General features: G+C 62.7%; 1 protein-coding gene across 1 annotated transcript; it reads left to right on the forward strand.

The window, feature by feature from the left end:
- The first annotated feature begins 4,090 nt into the window (after window positions 1-4,090).
- On the forward strand, window positions 4,091-12,810 carry DHCR7 (7-dehydrocholesterol reductase). Its single transcript, XM_040970666.1, has 8 exons — window positions 4,091-4,121; window positions 5,866-5,969; window positions 6,646-6,868; window positions 7,568-7,658; window positions 8,024-8,237; window positions 9,155-9,359; window positions 10,003-10,134; window positions 11,590-12,810. The coding sequence occupies exons 2-8, from the start codon at window positions 5,872-5,874 to the stop codon at window positions 12,052-12,054; spliced, it is 1,428 nt and encodes a 475-aa protein (XP_040826600.1). The 5' UTR covers window positions 4,091-4,121; window positions 5,866-5,871; the 3' UTR covers window positions 12,055-12,810.
- The last annotated feature ends 6,165 nt before the right edge of the window (window positions 12,811-18,975 follow it).

Raw genomic sequence — 18,975 nt, forward strand, 5'->3', positions numbered from 1 at the left:
CCTGAGGCACCGGCATCCTGTGTGAGTGCTGGATTAAATCCCAGCTGCTCCACTTTCAATCCAGCTTCCCACCAAAGGCCTGGATACCGCAGGAGCGTGTCCAGGTGCTCGGCCCTGCAGCCCGTGGGAGATGCGGACGCAGCCCCTGGCTTTCTGCTGGCCCAACCCCAGCTTTGCTGCTGTTCTGGGGGAAGTAAAAAAAGATTACAAAAAAGAACCAAGGCTCAGCGGGTAAATTCTCACCTTGCAAGCACCGGGATCCCATGGTGGCCGGTCCATGTCCCAGAGGCCTCGCTTCCCATCCAGCTCCCTGCCTGTGGCCTGGGAAAGCAGTGGAGGACGGCCCAAAACCTTGGGACCCTGTGCCCGTGTGGGAGACCTGGAAGAAGCCCCTGGCTCCTGGCTTCAGATCAGCTCAGTTCTGGCCATTGTGGTTGCTTGGAGAGTGAACCAGCAGGTGAAAGGTCTTTCTGTAAATCTGCCCTTCCAATAAAAATAAATCTTAATTACAAAATAAACCTTTAATCTATACTGATAGAATGCACAGAGGAGAATATTTACAAAATAATGCCAGCTACTCATAATTTAATACAAACTTTAAAAGTGCATTTCAGGGTCCAGTGCGGCAGCCTAGTGGCTAAAGTCCTCACCTTGCATGCACCAGGATTCCATATGGGGGCCAGTTCATTTCCCAGCTGTTCCACTTCCTATCCAGCTCCCTGCTTGTGGCCTGGGAAAGCAGCAGAGGACTGCCCAAAGCCTTGGAACCCTGCACCCATGTGGGAGACCCAGAGGACGCTCCTGGCTCCTGGCTGCAGCTTGGCTCAGCTACAGTCATTGCGGCCACTTGTGGAGTGAAGAATCAACGGACAGAAGAAGATCTTTGTCTCTCCTGTTTGTATATCTGACTTTCCAATAAAAATAAATGAAATATATATATATTTTAAAGTCTATTTTCAGTGAGAGAGCAGTGAGAGAGTCCCTTCCCTCTGGTGGTTCATTCATCCCCAGGTGGGTGAGGCCGGAAGCAGTGTCTGCATCGGGGTCTCGCACGTGGTTGGCAGGGCCCGTGGGGGTCGGGAGTCACCATGCTCCCAGGCAGTGGGGCCTGGTAGGGAACTCTGCCAACCTGCTGTGACACAGCGCCTGCTGGGAGGGAGCGAAGTGACTAAGGAAACACCCAGTGCCCAGAGGGGACCGGGCGGGCGTCCCAAGGGGCCGGATCAAAGCTTCTTGAGTAACACGTTGACACACAGTGCCGCTCACTGCTTACGCACCCGTCGGAAGCCCAAGATGGAAGGACATGAGTCAGGAGCCACCGCACCACGACCTGGGCGGCACAGCAGGCTTGGCTGGACAGGGAGGCCCAGTGCAATGGCGAAATGGAGAATGGTCAAAGTGGGGATGACCGGAGCTCGGCCCAGAAGGGCTCGCCGCCTTGGCCTTTGACTGAACTGCTGTGTGGGGGGCGGTCGAATGACGGGACTGGACGTGTTGCAAACGTTGAGGGCCCGGGCGTTGTTAACAAGCCACGGCCTGACGCTCAGGAGGTGACTGCGCTGCCCCAGGACCGACTCCGGGACCGGCTGTCCCAAGGACATCACCCCCACACACAGCTCTGTGGCCTTGGTCCATCTGCCGCACAGCTGCAGACCTCCGCCCACAGGCTCGACCTCTGGCCTCTGCCCGTGCTCGGGCGGCCGCATCCAGAACTTGGCCTTGCTCACCGGCACCAGCTGCCCGCGGCATCCCAGAAGGCCACGTGGGCCCGGCGTGGACAGTGGGCCAGAGCGGTGGTGTGCAGCCTGCCCACCGCGCCCCGTGCGCTCTCAGGAGCGGGCCGTGCTGCCGCCCCTCCCCACATGCATGCCCTCACGCAGGGTGTGTGGCTCCTTGCTCGGAGGGGACAGCAGCCCAGGCCCACCCGGTGCCTCTGTGGGGAACGGCAGAGACAGCAGGAGGTGGTACTGACGCGGTCGGAAGCTTCCAGAAGGCAGGCCTGGCAGAGGGAGCTGCAGAAGAGCTGTCTTGTTCCTGCAGCGACAAAGTCAGGAAGAAAGGAAGAATAAACCGGGGGTGGGCGGGGGGGGGGCACAGCCGCCATGCGGAGGAAACCGAGGCATTGCGTCCCACCGCGCAGAGCCAGGGGCTGGGAGGCAGGGCGAGTGTGCCCTCCAGCACGCTTGTTGTGCAGGAAAGGTTTAAGCAGAGATAATCTTCCAAGATTACACTCAGCTGCATGTGGCGGCTCGGCCAGTAAAGGGCTCGGCGCCGGCGTCCCATCCGGGGACAGGTTCTGCTCCCAGCTGCTCCACTTCCCACCCAACCCCTTGGCTCCTGGCCACGGACTAGCCCGGCTCTCTTTCTGAAGCTCGGCCTTTCAAATAAAGAATTTTTTAAATAACTTTTTTTTTTTTAAACTGGAAAGGCAGATATTCAGAGAGGAAAAGAGACAGGAACATCCTGCCATCCCCAAATGGCCGCAACGGCCAGAGCTGAACCGATCCGAAGCCAGGAGCCCGGAACTTCTAATCCTGGCAGGGCCGCCAGGATTAGAACCGGTGCCCATATGGGACCCTGGCGCGTGCAAGGTGAGGACTTTAGCCACTAGGCTACTGTGCCGGGCCCTCAAATAAAGAATTGTTTCAAAGTAATTGTAATAAGTGGCACTCAGAAGGCACCAGGCCAGCAGAGAAAGCCAGCTGGTGTCACATCTTCCTGACAGGCATATGCCACAGGTAAACTATGAAGAAATGGCAGCTCTGACACGCAGAGGCTGGGGCATGGCCCTGGTGGAGGACTGCCAGGCACCCAGTGCCCTTGCCTCAAGGCCGTCCCCCGGAGCAGTCTCCCGGCCTTTTGTCACCGCGGCCACAGCGAGGCCTTTAGGGCTCGTGCAGCAGCCCCGACCCCGCTCCAGGCCCCGTCGCCCCTTCCATATCGCCCTGTCCCTCGGCACCCACCCTGTGGAGTCAGCGGGAGAAGACGGGTTGCTCAAGGCAGGAGTGGCCGTCCTCCTCCTGTCGGGCACTCCCCCGCCCTGCTTCCCAGGGACGCGCCTTGTCTCTGGGGACTGCACCGTCGCACTGGCTGGTGCCAGTGCTGTGGCTGCGGTGTGGCCAGCACCCCGGCCCTGACCGCCTGGCTCCGAGCTGATGGCGCCTGGCAAAGCAGCAGACGACGGCCCAAGGACTTGGGTCCCTGCCACCCGGCTGTCCACAGGACCTGTTGCCCCTCTGTCCAAGACTGGCCCGTGTCCAGCTCCAGCTGGTGGGAGGCAGGGGCGCCGGCCCGCCTAACATCGTGGCCATTGCATGCGCGCATCACCGTCCCTGCCGGCCACCGAGGCCTTCCTGTCCTGGCTCAGGGGTGCCCTGCTGAGCTGGCCCGGGGGTGCCCTGCTGAGCTGGCCCGGGGGTGCCCTGCTGAGCTCGCCCCGGGGTACCCTGCTGAGCTGGCCCGGGGGTGCCCTGCTGAGCTCGTCCGGGGGTGCCCTGCTGAGCTCGTCCGGGGGTGCCCTGCTGAGCTCGTCCGGGGGTGCCCTGCTGAGCTGGCCCGGGGGTGCCCTGCTGAGCTCGCCCCGGGGTACCCTGCTGAGCTGGCCCGGGGGTGCCCTGCTGAGCTGGCCCGGGGGTGCCCTGCTGAGCTGGCCCGGGGGTGCCCTGCTGAGCTCGCCCGGGGCTCGCTTCCTGGGGGTCCCGGCCTGTGTCCAGGCGGCCGAGTACGCGCCTCCTTTCAGGTTCAGCACAGGTGCGGGACTCCGGGCCAGTCACGGGCGGTTCAGCCCGGATGTCTGGGGCTCCGGGGCTGCTCCGGCCGGGCCCTCCCCGGTGACCAGGGCGGGGCCGGTGGCCGCGCGGGGCGGGCCCTGGCCGTCAGTCTCGTGTCCTGCGGCCGCCGAGTGGCGCGCGCAGTGGGCCAGAGAGTCAGCTCAGGCGCACGGGCCAATGGCGGGGCGCAGATGCCGCAGGCCTTCCGCGAGCGCGCTGCGCATTGGCCTCCTCTCGCCCCCACGTCATGTGAGAGGGCGGGCTGAGCTGGCGGGGTGGGCTGCCCGTCGCCCGCGCGAGGCCACACCGGTGCCCGGCTCGGCGCGCGCTCAGGGCGGAGCGGGAGCGGAGGTGAGGCCGCGGGCTGGGCGCGCCGCGCAGGTCCCGTGCCGGGCGCGCGCTGCGCTGCGGGGACGGCGGTGATGGCGCGCGGTGGGGGCCCGGGCCGCGCTGTCCCCCCCAACTCCCCGGGGCCACCCCCGACCCTGGCCGGGCGCCCCGAGCCCCCGGCGCGGCCGGAGCGCTGCCGGTGCCCGCGGAGAGCAGGTGCGCGGGAACACCCGCCTCTCCGCAAGCCCGCTGGAGCCTGCGAGGCCGCGGTCACTCGGGGGGCTTCCGGCCGGGTCTCCCCGGGGGCGCGGCGAGCTGCTCACTGCGCGGGGGCTGCCTGGCCTCACAAAGGCGCTCCTCTGCTCCCCCGGCTCCGCGCGCCCGGCAGGGTTCCCGCTCCGAGTGCTGGGCCTCGTTGGGCACCTGGCTGTGGCGCTCCCGGTGCTGAAGCCAGGGCCGGTGGGGGACTGTGTGGGTGGGTCTCTGACCAAGCTTATAATTATGGTTTTGTTGTTGTTTTTACTTTTGTGTGACTTTCATTTTTCCTGGAGTCAGCGGGTGCTTCCGTTTTTCCCTGCAAAGATCTCTAAGCTGCGTCACTGGTGTCACCTCAGAGGGTCTCATTTTCGTCCCCCCTGGTCCCCGGCCGCTGGCCTTGTGGGTAAGTTCTTGCCTGCTGCTGCTCTGGGTTTGGCGCGGATCACTTCCTGAGAGGCTGTCCTGCACGCCTTGTCTACCTGACTCAGTAGCAGTTGCTCAAGCTCAGAATTTTCCACCATCACCTCTGAACCCCACCTGCTCACAGCACGGCCCAAACCACTCCGTGCTTAGTCCTGCCTTTGGTCCGAAAACGGTTTTTAAGATTTTTGTGTTTTTGCTTACTTGGAGGTCAGAGTTACAGAGAGAGATCTTACATCTGATGGTTCAGTCGCCAACGGCCATAGAAGCCAGAGCTGATCCCGTCCAAAACTGGGAGCCAGGAACTTCTTCCAGGTCTCCCACGTGGGTGCAGGAGCCCAGATATTTGGGCCATCTCCTGCTGCCTTGGTCCACTTTGTCCTGGACACAGGAGTTCTGGTCTCAGCCCCAGCTTATAGCCAGGTGAGCAGCTGCGGGGACCCAGGTGTGTTGGCAGCCAGGGTCTTTCCTGGCGGTGGTTTATTCTAACCACCCCCTGCCATGTGTGCTGTTGACTAGAGACGGGTAGGACACTCAGGGCTCTGGCCCTGGCACAGCTACGTGGGGAGGACGGTCAGGAGGCCAGCCCTGTGCCTGGTGCCCTGGCAGGGACGTGGAGAGAAGCTGCTGGGACGGGCAGCTCTGCTGAGAGAGGACACCTGTGGGCGTGTCCCACGCGGGGTGGGCAGCAGGGTGTGGCGGAGCACGCTCCGGGGTCCCCGCACACCTGGAGCCCAGGGGACACCTGTGGCCATGGAAGCGCCTCTCCTAGGCAGCGCCGTCCTGCCGCTGTACTTGCCAGCGTATCTAATCTCAGATCTCAGATGCCAGACACCTGTGACTGCCAACCTTGTTAGGCGAGTCCTGGTGAGAAGGCGGGTTGTATAAACTCACCTTCAGCCGTGCTCTCCTGCGGTACACGGGTGCCACCCCAGGGCCTCGGCTGCCTGCTAAACCTCCATGCCTCCCACGTGCTGGGGCCTGCGCCAGAAGGGGCACGGGGAGACCAGCCGTGAGGAGTGACCTGCAGTGGCCACAGCAGGCAGGCAGGCAGGTGTCCCTCTGAGCCCGTGTCACCTCCCTGCAGGGCCCGATGGCTGCCAGGTCCCAGGCCAGCACTTCCAAGGCGGAGAAGCCGGGCAGCGTCAGCAATGGCCAGCCCACGTCACAAGGCCAGTGGGGCCGCGCCTGGTAAGGCTACCCCCGAACTCCCGGCAAGGGGGGTCGGGTGGCCTGGGGGGCATTATGGATTGAAAATGATACCTTTCCTTGTTGAGGTGAGTCGGAGCTAGCACGTCTGGTTTCCCGTGAGCTAGGATATGTCACTGTCAGGATCGGTCGGACAAGATGCTGAACGCAGACATGAGTTTATGAAGCTACACTGCGGCCGTCGTCCGCTCTCTGAGCACGATGCCCTTTGTCTAGCGAGCGATCCTGGGTGGCACTAAGAGTCTAGGGTTGTGTTCCTTGCGAATTATTAAAAGTCGAAAAGGAAAAGCCGCATAGCCAACCTGAACACGGAGACAGGAGGAGACAGCCTTGGGGTCGGGGCCTGCTTCCCTCACGCACAGCCGAGAGACAGCAGTGGGACTTGGTGTTCCCGGCTCGTGGGAAGCCTCTGGTCCACAGACCCTCTGAGCTCCTTCACGGCGGGAATAGGGTAGAAGCAGTGGCAGGGCAGGTGTGCGACAAATGGCGGCCAGCCATCGCCTGCCCTGGCCTAGCCCTGTGCCTGCTCGGCCTCAGGGTGAGGGCGCCACTGTCCTCAGATGCAGCCGTGTGCATCGTGGGGGGCTGCCCGCGCGATGGGAGGGGTCCCTCGCCCGCTGCCAGGGCCTCTGGGGTGATGCCGCCCTGTGCCCCGCAGGGAGGTGGACTGGTTCTCCCTGGCCAGCGTCGTCCTCCTGCTGCTGTTCGCGCCCTTCATCGTGTACTACTTCGTCATGGCCTGTGACCAGTACAGCTGCGCCCTGACCGGCCCCGTGCTGGACCTTGCCACCGGCCGGGCCCGCCTCGCCGACATCTGGGCCAAGACCCCGCCTGTGACGGAGACGGCCGCCCAGCTCTACACCTGCTGGGTCGCGTTCCAGGTTGGTCGGTGGTCCTGCCCTGGTGGCCGGTGAGGGCCGTGCCCACCTGCTCGGCTCAGGGAGCCGTCGGGGGCCCCTGAGGCCCCCGCGTGTCGCTTTGTCGTGGTGGTGCCAGGGGCAGCCCGGGTCCTGAGAGACCGAACATGCGGTCGTCCGCCGTGGGTGCTGTTTGGCGGTGGAGGAGTGAGTGCTGCTCTGGGCTTGCACACGGATCCCCCCGGAAAGGACCGTCCTGCGGGAAGAGGCCAGAGGCCACAGACCCCCGGCTGTCGGTCACAGCCGGCAGCAGGGCGACCCGCCCCCGTGAGAGCAAGGCTGCCGTCTGCAGTGAGGACCAAGTTCCCTGACTAGGTTACAGCAGTGGCTTAGCGGCCCCCTAGCACACGCCAGCTGCCACGGCCCTGCTCGCATGTTGCAGGTGGGCTGTGTGGTGGGTGGCGTGGTGTGGCGTCTTGCAATGCCCGCCTCCCCCACCTCCAGAGGAGAGTGGCCAGGAGGGAGCCGTGCGTCCTGGGGCGGGTCATGCCAAGGTGGACCTGCTTCTCCTCCCGGGGAGTCCCGGAGCTCAGCTTGTCCGAGTTCCCTGACACCTCTGGAGCAAGACCCAGGGTCCCCCCGGCTCGGCTCAGGGCTGTCGGTGAGTGCCAGCACGGCTGGGCCCGGGGGCCGCGGGTCACGGGCACCCCCTGTGTGTTGCAGGTGTTCCTATATGCGCTGCTGCCTGATGTCTGCCATAAGTTCCTGCCGGGCTATGTCGGAGGCATCCAAGAAGGGGCCGTGACCCCCGCAGGTGAACACACCCCGCACGCTGAGGCGCACGTCCAGGCCAGCAGGGTCAGGGTCTTGCCCGTGTCCGGCCCATCACATCGTGGGGCCTGCTCTCCCTCGTGCACCTGAGGACCCGTCCGCAGGGGAAAGTGAGGCACGCTGGAGTGGTTCCATAGCAGCAGGCCCGGGCGACCAGTGGGACAGCCAGGACAGGAGAGCTGCCTGCCCAGGCCCACGGCTCGGCTTGTGCATTCATTCCTCACCGGCCCCCAGGACGTGTGGGCTGCTCTCCCCACCCCCGTCTTCGCCTTGCGCTTGGGGACGCTGAGGCGCAGGGGGCCCGGACGCCACGGGATGTGTGACCCCGGGATCCGCCCTCCTCCGCAGGGATCGTGAACAAGTATGAGATCAATGGCCTGCAAGCCTGGCTCATCACGCACCTGCTGTGGTTTGCCAACGCCTACTTCCTGTCCTGGTTCTCGCCCACCATCATCTTTGACAACTGGATCCCGCTGCTGTGGTGCGCCAACATTCTTGGCTACACCGTCTCCGTCTTCGCCATGGCCAAGGGCTACCTCTTCCCCACCAGCGCCACTGACCGGTATGTCCAGCCTCGTGGGGGCCGGCCGACTCTGGAGAGCCTGAGCGGTCCGGTGGCTGAGGTGTCACCTCCAGAGCTGTCACAAGACCCCATGAGCTGCAAAGGCAACTCGTGGCCAGGCCCGGGCTGCCGTCGCTGGGGGCCGGAGTTCTGCTGGCTTAGTGATTTCAGCCCAGTCGCTTCGCGGGGCAGCTGCGCGAGCTGCTTCCATCCCCAAGAAAGTCTTTGTGTTTGAAGTTTATTTTTATTGGAAAGGCAGACTTTACAGAGAAAGTTTTCATCTGCTGACAGTGAGAGGCTGGTGTTTGCATATGGAGGATTAGCCAGCTGAGCCAACGTGCCAGGCCCCCCATGGGCAGCGCTGCTGGGTAGTGGTTAGCTGCATGCTCAGCCACTGCCCCATCCACCCACCCACCCACGCGTCCATCCATCCACCTACCCACGCGTCCATCCATCCACTTACCCACCCATCCATCCACCCACCCACCCCCTCATCCATGCACCCCTCCCCTGACCAGACAGCACTGGGTGCCGGGCCTCTAGCTCGCTGTTGGCAGTGAGGCTTACAGGTGTGTTTTCTTGAACTGCTGCACCTAGCTGGAGCAGGTGACTCTGGTAACCAGAGGTAACCAAGGAGATGAGTGGGGCGGGACGCAGCCCTGGATCTCGGCTGCCTGGCTGCCGGCCGGCTTTCCATTGCTTCTGCCGAAGTCCCCGTTGAGAAGAGCGGTTTTCTCTGGGAGTCTCGCAGTGCGGGTCCGGTGGCATGGCCCTCTGAGGACGTCTGCCCAAGAGTGGATGCAGACCAAGAGTGGACGAGGCCTCTGGGGACACAGGCCCTCACGGGGGGGGAGGCCCGTGCCCGGCTGTGTGCTGAGGGGGGTCCAGGTGCCAGATGTCTCCCTTCTGTTTTTCAGCAAGTTCACTGGCAATTTCTTCTACAACTTCATGATGGGCATTGAGTTCAACCCCCGGATCGGGAAGTGGTTTGACTTGAAGCTCTTCTTCAACGGGCGCCCCGGGATTGTGGCCTGGACGCTCATCAACCTGTCCTTCGCGGCCAAGCAGCGGGAGCTCCACGGCCAAGTGACCAACTCCATGGTCTTGGTCAATGTCCTGCAGGTAGCTGGGAGGACAGTCGCGGCAACCACCCCTGTCCACCCACCCTAACCCACCGCTTCCCCGCGTGACCAAGTGCAAGCGCCTGTTGCTGCATTGCCCGCTAGGGCACGGGGACTCTGGCCTGCCCTGGTCTTGGAAGATCTCCCCTGGGGTCAGCTGGGTGACGGGGCAGGGCTCCCAGAGGGAGGTCCCCATCATGAGGGGGGTTTAAAGTCAGTCTCGTGGAGAGAGAGAGATGTCCTCCATCTGGCCCACTCCCTACATGGCCGCAGCAGCGGGAGCTGGGCCAGGACGAGGCCCAGAGCCTTTCGTCTCTGGGTGCTCATGCAGCAGTCTCCATGACTCCCGGGGAGCCGCAGCGGTCACCCAGCGATGCCGGCCAAATGCGGGTGCTGGGGCCATTGGCAGAGCAAGCACTGGCCGCTCCCTGTTGAGGCCGAGACAGCCTTCGTGCCGGGCCCTCCCTCCCAGAGCCAGCCCGCTAGCCGGGGGCGTCCCCATTCCAAGGGAGCTCCAGTCCCCAGGAAGGGCCCGCCCCCATCCCGTGTCTCCGGCGCAGAAGGAAGTACAGGACAGCAGCTTGGCTCCACACCTGTGCAGGCCACCCACAGGGTGGCCACTGATGGTGACCCGTGTCTCCCAGGGCATCTATGTGCTGGACTTCTTCTGGAATGAGGCCTGGTATCTGAAGACGATTGACATCTGCCACGACCACTTCGGCTGGTACCTGGGCTGGGGCGACTGCGTGTGGCTGCCCTACCTTTACACATTGCAGGTGAGGAGGCGGGCAGCTGTCGCCCGGGACGCGGGGCTGTGTGGTCCATGGGTGCTGGGGTCACCCCCTACCCAGCAGACCCAGGGTCCAGGCCAAGCCTTGGCCCTCATGGAAGAACTCCTTGGAGTTCTGGGGTGATGTAAGGCCCATCGTGGCAGGTGCGCCTCAACTTACTAGGGCCTCCGTGCCCAGAAACCCGTCATAGACTGGCAATACTATTATACACAAGAGCTTGGGCTGTGATGCCCGCTGCCTAAGCTCTGGAAGGTCACGACTCAGCCGCACTTGCCCTCAAGGGTGCTGCAGGCGGGTCCCCAGGCAGCAGTATCCCCAATGGGCCCGGCCTGCAGGGAGCGTCCGCTTACGCACTGCTGAGAGCCAGAACAGCGGGCGGGCGGGTCTGTGTGGATCCAGGGCCTGTCGGAGGCATCCTGCCCTGTTGGAGGGGCCTGACCTTCTCGCAGGGACGCCAGCCCACCTTGCTCCTGCCTGCTGGGTGGGTGCCTGGGTACCAGGGCAGTGGGGTGCAGGAGGCCTCACCTCAGAGTCCCCCACGTCATACAAGAGCAGCTCTGCTTAGAACTAGGGCGGGGGTGTTGGACTCCCCCGCAAGGTGTCCCTAAAAACCCTGACGAGATGCGCCTGCCCGGTTGTGCGTGTCGTGCTGGCTTCACTCCGTGGCGCGGAGCCACTGGGGAGGCAGGTGGGTGAGGACCCTGGCCAATGCACCCTGCAGGACCTGGGGAGCAGTGTGTGGTAGGGAGAGGCACCGTGGGACGGCCCCATGTGTGCTGCAGGGGCTCAGGGTGCTGCGCTGGGGCGGTGGCACCTGCCGCGTGGCTCTCCCTGCCGTGCGACTCTCCCTGCCACGTCCGCTGCTCTGCCGCGTGGCTCTCCCTGCCGCTCGGCTCTCCCTGCCACGCCTGCTGCTCTGCCGCGTGGCTCTCCCTGCCGCTCGGCTCTCCCTGCCACGCCTGCTGCTCTGCCGCGTGGCTCTCCCTGCCGCTCGGCTCTCCCTGCCACGCCTGCTGCTCTGCCGCCCTCCTCTGAGCCGCATGAGTAGAGCTGCGGGCTCCGTGTCCTCGGGTTCCCCTCACGCACCTTGAGCCCGGGCAGGGCCAGCCCGCCAGCCTGCGATTATTTACCGAGCGCTGCTATTGAGGAGCTGTTTACATAACGGTGACCCAGTGTCAGGTGCCAATAAATCAAACACACCTGTTAATTCCGTTTTCCTAGCAAGTAGATGCCGACACGCTGATAGCAAGGCAGGTTCATTTGTTCACCCCACACCTGCCCACCCTGGAGGGCCAGAGGCGTGGCGGGTGGCGGAGGCGTGGCGGGTGGCGGAGGCAGTGGCGGTGGTGGAGGCGTGGCGGTGGCGGAGGCATGGCGGTGGCGGAGCGGGGCTTGGGACAGCCCTGCTCCCTGAGCCTCATTTGTCCCCCTGTCTGGCAGGGACTGTACCTGGTCTACCACCCGGTGCAGCTGTCCACCCCGCACGCCGTGGGCGTCCTACTCCTGGGCCTGCTCGGCTACTACATCTTCCGGATGGCCAACCATCAGAAGGACTTGTTCCGCAGCACCAACGGGCACTGCCTGATCTGGGGCCGCAAGCCCAAGGCCATCGAGTGTGCCTACACGTCGGCCGATGGGCAGAGGCACCACAGCAAGCTGCTGGTGTCCGGCTTCTGGGGCGTGGCCCGCCACTTCAACTACACGGGCGACCTCCTGGGCAGCCTGGCCTACTGCCTGGCCTGCGGCGGCGGCCACCTGCTGCCTTACTTCTACATCATTTACATGAGCATCCTGCTGACCCACCGCTGCCTGCGCGACGAGCACCGCTGTGCGCACAAGTACGGCCAGGACTGGGCGCGCTACAAAGCCGCCGTGCCGTACCGCCTGCTGCCCGGAGTCTTCTAGATGAGGGGAGGGGCGGCCCGCACGCCTGCTCTCCCTCACCTGTCGGATGCGAGAGCCCACCGCGGGCAGCGGCCGAGCCACTGTGGCCCCAGCTGCCTTCTGCACAGGTGGCTCTCGACGTTCTAGGTCAAGAGAGCGATTCGTGTCCTCTTAGCCCGCTGGACAAGCTGTTACTGCTCCCTTCAGAGGGCATTTCCAGGCCCCACCCGCCACAGGCAGGGCCGCCCTCTCCTGGTCAGCAAGCATTGACATGGGTCTGTCGGGGGTGCCCGGCGTAAAGCGCTTAGGTCATTGTGCTTGCTCTGCGCCTGCGAGTGGGCATGGCGCGTGCTGAGGGAGCCCGGCCCCGAGCAGCTGTAACGTGCCGAGTGGTCTCCCTGCCCAGTGGGCTGGCTCCTGCCCAGTCACCTTGACCTGCCTGTCCTGCTTGCCTGGCCCTGTTGGTGGACTTGGGGACACCACGGAGATGGCGTCTGGGAACGTGGGGGATCTGTTGTTGGGGCTTGCTCTGGGAGGTGCCCTAGATGAGTGGCCTGGAGTGAGGGTACCTCTGTCTGTGGACAGCGGGGTCCAGTGCTTGCCTTGGGCCAGGGGTCCGACGCAGCGGCTAGGATGCTGGCCGTGGCGTTCCTGTTTGATGCTGGTGTGCCTCGGCTCCGGCTCCGGACTCCATCCTGCTGACGCGGGGGCGGGGGGGTGAGCTGGGTCCCTTTCAAATATAAAAGAGAGGAAAAAAAGATAATTTGTTATTGTTGCTAAGAATATTTTGAAATACAGAGCTTTGGAGAAGTCTAGCAGAATATATTTGTCGGGGAAAGATGTGTGAATTTCAACTTTGACACCAAAACCGCTGGCATGTTGCGTTTCTCATGTTCTGGGGAATCGCCCTTGAAGAAGCCGTTTGTCCTGCAGAACCCCTGTTGAGGGAAGCCATGGTGTCACTTCAATGTCCCGGGCGAGTCTGACCGTCCCTATGGGCCCAGGAGGAGGGAGTCTGTGCACCTGCCACAGGAGCCAGGCACGCGGGGCCACCCTGGGGCCCTCTGCAGGAGCCAGGCACGCGGGGCCACCCTGGGGCCCTCTGCAGGAGCCAGGCAAGTGGGGCCACCCCTGAGGGCCCCCTGCAGGAGCCAGGCAAGCGGGACCACCCCTGAGGGCCCTCTGCAGGAGCCAGGCAAGTGGGGCCACCCCTGAGGGCCCCCTGCAGGAGCCAGGCAAGCGGGGCCACCCCTGAGGGCCCTCTGCAGGAGCCAGGCAAACGGGGCCACCCTGGGGCCCTCTGCAGGAGCCAGGCACGCGGGGCCACCCTGGGGCCCTCTGCAGGAGCCAGGCAAGCAGGGCCACCCTGAGGGCCCTCTGCAGGAGCCAGGCTCAGACCAGAGGTGTGAAGTGTCACTTTTGTCAAGGGAAGGGCAGAGTCATAGAGGGTGCCCACCAGTGGGGTAGTTGGAACTGGCTGGACAGGGCTGGAGGGGGTCAGAGGCACAGACCCCATCCAGGCTGACTCAAATGCCAGGGCACAGCCCTGCCCCCTAACGCATGGGTCTGTGAGCGTCCTAGCCACCTGGGCGTGTCAGTGTCACGCTGCCCCACGTGGCGTGGACAGCTCTTCCAAGGTGCTGAGCAAGCTCACTGCCAGGAGGCTGCCGTGGGAGCTTGGAGCTCGGAGCAGTCATGGGTGGTGACTGCGTGGCCGTGAGCGGGTGGCCTGCCCTTCTGGTGGCCCAGCCTCCCTGTATGGAAGCCAGGGTCAGGACCCTCCCGCCCTCACTGGGAGGCACCCACACTCTTGGCCAAAGGTTGCTTTGTGGCTCAGCAGCTCTCCCAACTGGGCCAAGAGGTTCGTCTCCCGTGCGCCTGCGTGTGTCCTGGGCTGTCTGCCTGGCCTCCCTAGGGCGGACTTCTGTCACTGCTCGGTGCCAGCTGCACCTCAGCCCTGTGCACAGGGCGGCATGCGGGGAGGGGAGGGAGCCTGCTCCCCTGCCTCCTAACACGGTTTCACGGCAGCTCTGAGCCACATGGTGGGGGAGACCTGGGCCCCGCCTGACACCCAGTCCTGGCCACTGTGCTGCTCCAGGTCAGGGCTCCTGCCCGTGCCCTGCACCACCTCAGCTTACACAGCAGTGGAAGCCAATTTGTCATCCTGCTGCTCCCCAGCCAGACGGCCCCGACCTTCACCCACTCGCCACGGCTGCCCCCAGGAGCTGACCTGCCCACAGCCCTGAGACCATGGGACTACCATCACAGGAGCCCCAGGAGACCAGGCCCCACCCTGCTGTGCTGTCCATGCCTGCCCTGCACGCAGGGTGGCTACTGGGAGCTCCTGGGCTACGGGGGAAGGAGGTGGCGGTCTGGGGCTCCCGTTCTCTCTCTTCCCTAACGTTTGCTCTTCATGAGCTTTTTCAAGGCCTGCTGCCCAGGCCGGAGCTCACGGTACACGGGCTTTCAGCTTCAGGCCCCACAAACGTTCCCAAGTGCTCCTCTGTTGGTGTCAGGTCGATCAGATATCAGACGGCGGGCGCCCGTGCAGTGAACCTCGTGTAGGCCGCCCCGTCACACTGCAGAGCTTGGGACCAAGCCCTACTTCCACTTCCGGCCCACTGCCCACTGGGGCACGTACTGGAGGCAGCACATGGCCCATGAGCTCCGGCCCTGCCACCCCCAAGGGAGACTCGGGGAGCTCCTGGCTGGCTTTGGCCTGGTCCAGCTCTGGGGTGTGGGCCTTGGGGGAATGAAGCAAGGGGTACAAGATTCTCTCTGCACTACTCCAAAGAAAAATAAAGACTTTTTAAAAAAAATACAGGGTCCTTGAGAGGGAGTCGTGGAAAGATCACAGCATGGAAAGCAGAAGCTGTGGAACCCGGGGCCACCTGTCGCCCCAGTGACCCCTGCTGGGGTCCGTGCAGTAGGTGTGGATGGCGTGAAGGTGTGAAGAGGACAGCTCCCTTCTTGGCAGGGCCCGGGGATCTTCCAGCTGCTTGGCAGGGCCCGGGGAGCTTCCAGCTGCTTGGCAGGGCCCGGGGAGCTTCCAGCTGCTTGGCAGGGCCTGGGGGAGCTTCCAGCTGCTTGGCAGGCTCTGACCACCTTGATGCGGTCTCACCCCCATTTGCAAGGACACTCAAGCACCCCACTAAGAATTCTGTAATCCATTGAGGCATTGTTGCCCCTGTGAGATGGTTTTTGCAGGTTTTTGCAACCAATGTGAGCTTGAGAGTTAATGTCGCTGATCGTCTTGGTGGGTGGGGCTTTGACAATTTACACACAATTAAGCCTGAGCCATTTTTGGACACGTTATTGGGTACTTAACCATTGCCTCAGAATCTGGCCCAGACATGCAGCACACCTTCTGGGAAGGGGCTTGATAAATATCCTAAATATGAATGCAAGTGATGGGAGTGAGAGCTGAAGCTGCTATGGCGATAAATATAGTTATTGTTATCTCAAAGGCTGTCTTTGCAGTTTCTTTGGAGCACTGAAAATGTAGCTGTTTTAGCCACTTTCATAATCTTTTAACTAGAGGAAATATAGGGTGATTCTATTAACATCACAGAGATATACTTTTGATTATTGTTTGATTGCTTATGAGGCTGTAGAGCCTGCAGTCGTAGGGGGATTTAATGTTTGAAACCTTTTGTCTTAGATCCTTATATTTTTTCTCCCATTAAGTGATAGATAAGTTGTGAAAATAAAATGTAGTAGGAATGTTTTACTGATTAGTAGGTAACCATCTGTGCCTTGGCCTTGGAGTTCTGGCTGTCACCTAATGGCCACTTCTGAAGAATGAATAACGGCTTGCTTTAAAGAAACTGATTATAGTAACTTACAGAATTATCTTTAAGAGCACCTGGTTGACCAGGAAGTAAAAATTAATTGAACATCTGTGCATGCTGGCTTAGTTCTAAAGTTAAAGATAAAAAATCAAATGTTTGTGCAGAGGCTTGTGATGTGTCTAAGTAAATAAAAAGGAAGGACAGCTTCTTCTTGAGCGAGGAGGCAGCGAGAACGCACCAGGTGTCTGTGTCCGTGTCTCTTTATCGCCGACTCCACGCGCCCTTCCCGAGCTCCGAACTCAGCTGGAGCTGGACTCCGGCAGACCCCGGCAGGGAGGCTGGCACCGGCGGGCAGCTCTGAGGACACAGTGTGGGTGAGGCCGAGGTGTTCCCATCTGGCATTCAGGGACATTAGGGGGCTCTTGGCAAGAGGCAGGCAGCCATGAAGCCTGCGTGACCCCCAAGTGCCACCTGAGTCCCCGTCCTGAACCCCGCTGTGGAGTCCCCAGGCCTCCTTTGCTTTCCCCGGATGGCACCACAGAACCCTCTCAGGACAGCAGGCGGGTCCTTGCTGCCCGCTGGAGTCGCCCAGCTCCCTGCTCTCCCACCACTCATCCAACTGCAGGAGGGTCTGCCGGCTCTCCCCGCCATGGCCACACCGGTCACAGCCTCGGGCCACCGCAGCAGCGGCTGCTGTGGTGCTGGCCTCGCCTGCTGCCCTGAGGATGGAGGTCCCAGTGCCTCCCAACAGCCCTGCCTCCACCACCTTTGAACAAAGCCTGCTGCCCAGACCTGGCCCGTGTGCCAGGAAGGGCACCTGTGCCCTAAACCCCGCCCCATTCGTAATCAATTAAGCTCCACCCAGGCTCCTCCCCTGTATGCATAATCAATCAAACCCTGCTCCAGACTCCACCGCTAATATGCACAGTCATTTAAACCCCTTCTCAGCGCCACCTGCTGTAACTCCCAGACGTGAGCTGCTTCGCCCATGGGTGCCTCGGCCACGCCCCCACAGTCACCTGCCACAGCCAGGTGAGACAGGCCCAGGCTCTGTCCAGGCCCCTTCTGGCTCCCACCCAGTTGCCCACGCTCTGCAGTCTCCCACACTGAGGCCACGGTTCCGGTTCTGGGCACTCTGCCCGGCTCAGGGCCCTTCCCTCTTGGCCTGGGAAGTCCCCACCCTCACCCCTGGGACTGCTCTCTGCTGGAGACGCCTTCTGGGCACAGAATATAAACTGCCTGCCTAGGAGTTTATCTGTCCTGGGCTCCTGGCTCTTCGCCCACCTCCCCGCCCAGGACACAGCCTCTGCCCTCTGCTGACACCCCATGAGCCTCACATGCCACAGCTGTCCCTCGGTTTCCACGGCTGATTGTCCCAGGATCCCAGCACCCAGGGGTCTCGTGTCGCTTATAGAACGTGGCAGGTCTTAGTGCAGATCTGCCGGGTGCATAGGCTCCGTTCCAGATGGCTTTTAGCACATGCTGGGTCTGGGCGTGGACGCTCCACGGGCTGACACAGGCGCCACCCCACGGAGCCAGTCACCTGAGGCACTCGGGGGCATGTCACATCCCGACTGTTCTGCGTCCTGCTGGGCCTCCCAGCTGGCCGGCTCGCAGGCTGAGACACTCCCTATGAAGGTTTCTGGGGAACTCAAACTCTGGGTTCAACAGCTGCAGGAATTCAGAACTTGAAGCACGCCTTAAAACCTAACAGGGGTGACTCTGCGATGGAGCCACACAGGTCACTCCCGATCAGCTGGAGTCAGAGCCACGAGAGATCTTCCATCCACTGGTTCACCCGCCCAAGTGGCTACAGCTGCCGGGGCTGGGCAGGCCCAAGCCCGGAGCCCCTGTGGGTGGCCGGGGCCTGAGTGCTTGGGCCAGCTTCCACTGCTGCCCCAGGCAGCCAGCAAGTAGAGCAGCCAGGACCCGAACCAACACCCATCGGTATAGGATACTGCTGTCCCAGCTGGTGGCTTAGCTCATTGCCACACAAAGGCAGCTAGGTCCAGGAAGATGCCAGTTGGTGCGACCAGGCCAGACACTGCCGGCAGAGCTGGGCCAGCAGCAGCCGCCCCACGACCCCGGGTTTGCAGGCCCCAAATGCCAGGTGCACACCAGGAAGTCCAACTGGGCGCCCGGTGTGGGCGGTTGGCGACTTCCTGGAGAGGTGCCTGAGCAGGAAGTTGTGGGAGGAGGCTGGGTGGGGGCGGGGAGGGCGGCCCGGGAGGTGAAGGGGGAGGGGAAGCAGGCGGCCTGGGGCCGTGCAGGAGCTGTCACTGCTTCTCCTTCTCCCTGCTACTCTGGCTTTGAAACAACCGAGTAAACAGTAATAACACACACGCCCCTTTTGCCTTTGGCTGTTATGGGGTGACAAAGAACTCGGTGTGAGGAGACCAGCTTGGTTTGCTTAACAAGGAAATGCACAGAGTACCCGCTCTGGTGCACCTGAGAGCCAGGACTGGGCTAGGCCGGCACAGCCTGCACTACCCACCAGTGCGCATAGGAGCCAGGTTGGGGATGGGGCCAGTTTAGCTGCAGGACCTGTTCGTGAATGTGAGAGCCGGGTCAGGGGTCTGGGCCTGGAAGGGGCCATAGTACCCAGTGGTTCATGCAGGAACTGGGGATGGGGACTGGCCAGACGGGAGCAACCCCTGGCATCCATGGGGGCCAGGTCTGAGTGTGGGCCTGGCTGGGGTTCTTGGGGGTCACCCTGACCAGGCTGGAGCACCTATTGTTTTACATGAGGCTTTGTCTACAGACAGACTGAGCTGCAACACCCACTGGCGCTCGTGAGAGCTGGGTCTGAGGACCAACTCAGTAGGGGCTCTTAGGATTCGGCCCCATGGGTTCACTCCACTCGCTCCCCAACCTCAGGAAACACACAGGGACATCTGCTCTGGCATCGGAGCACAGGGTGGGGGCTGAGCCGCCCCTGCTAGGAAAGCACACGAAAGACGGGACAGCCAGATCAGCCTCTGATTCTACAGAGGACCTGGACTGCCTCACCGGAAGATGGAGAGAGCAGGTGGAACAACGCTCCAGGCCAAATTCTCCAGCAAGTAGCTAAGGCTGTGGACGCCCCGGGACACAGCTAAGGCCGTGGACGCCCCGGGACACAGCTAAGGCCGTGGATGCCCCGGGACACAGC

Source organism: Ochotona curzoniae, unplaced genomic scaffold (genome assembly GCF_017591425.1).
Source record: "Ochotona curzoniae isolate NIBS_2020 unplaced genomic scaffold, NIBS_Ocur_1.0 scaffold_4937, whole genome shotgun sequence".
NCBI lineage: Eukaryota > Metazoa > Chordata > Mammalia > Lagomorpha > Ochotonidae > Ochotona > Ochotona curzoniae.

What these genes read in the sequence shown, in the direction of transcription:
- DHCR7 (XM_040970666.1), top strand. Translation starts at nt 5,872, where the DNA reads ATGGCTGCCAGGTCCCAGGCCAGCACTTCCAAGGCGGAGAAGCCGGGC. An exon ending in AGGGGCCGTGACCCCCGCAG is followed by an intron (nt 7,659 to 8,023) that starts GTGAACACACCC and finishes CCTCCTCCGCAG; the next exon opens with GGATCGTGAACAAGTATGAG. An exon ending in TCTTGGTCAATGTCCTGCAG is followed by an intron (nt 9,360 to 10,002) that starts GTAGCTGGGAGG and finishes CGTGTCTCCCAG; the next exon opens with GGCATCTATGTGCTGGACTT.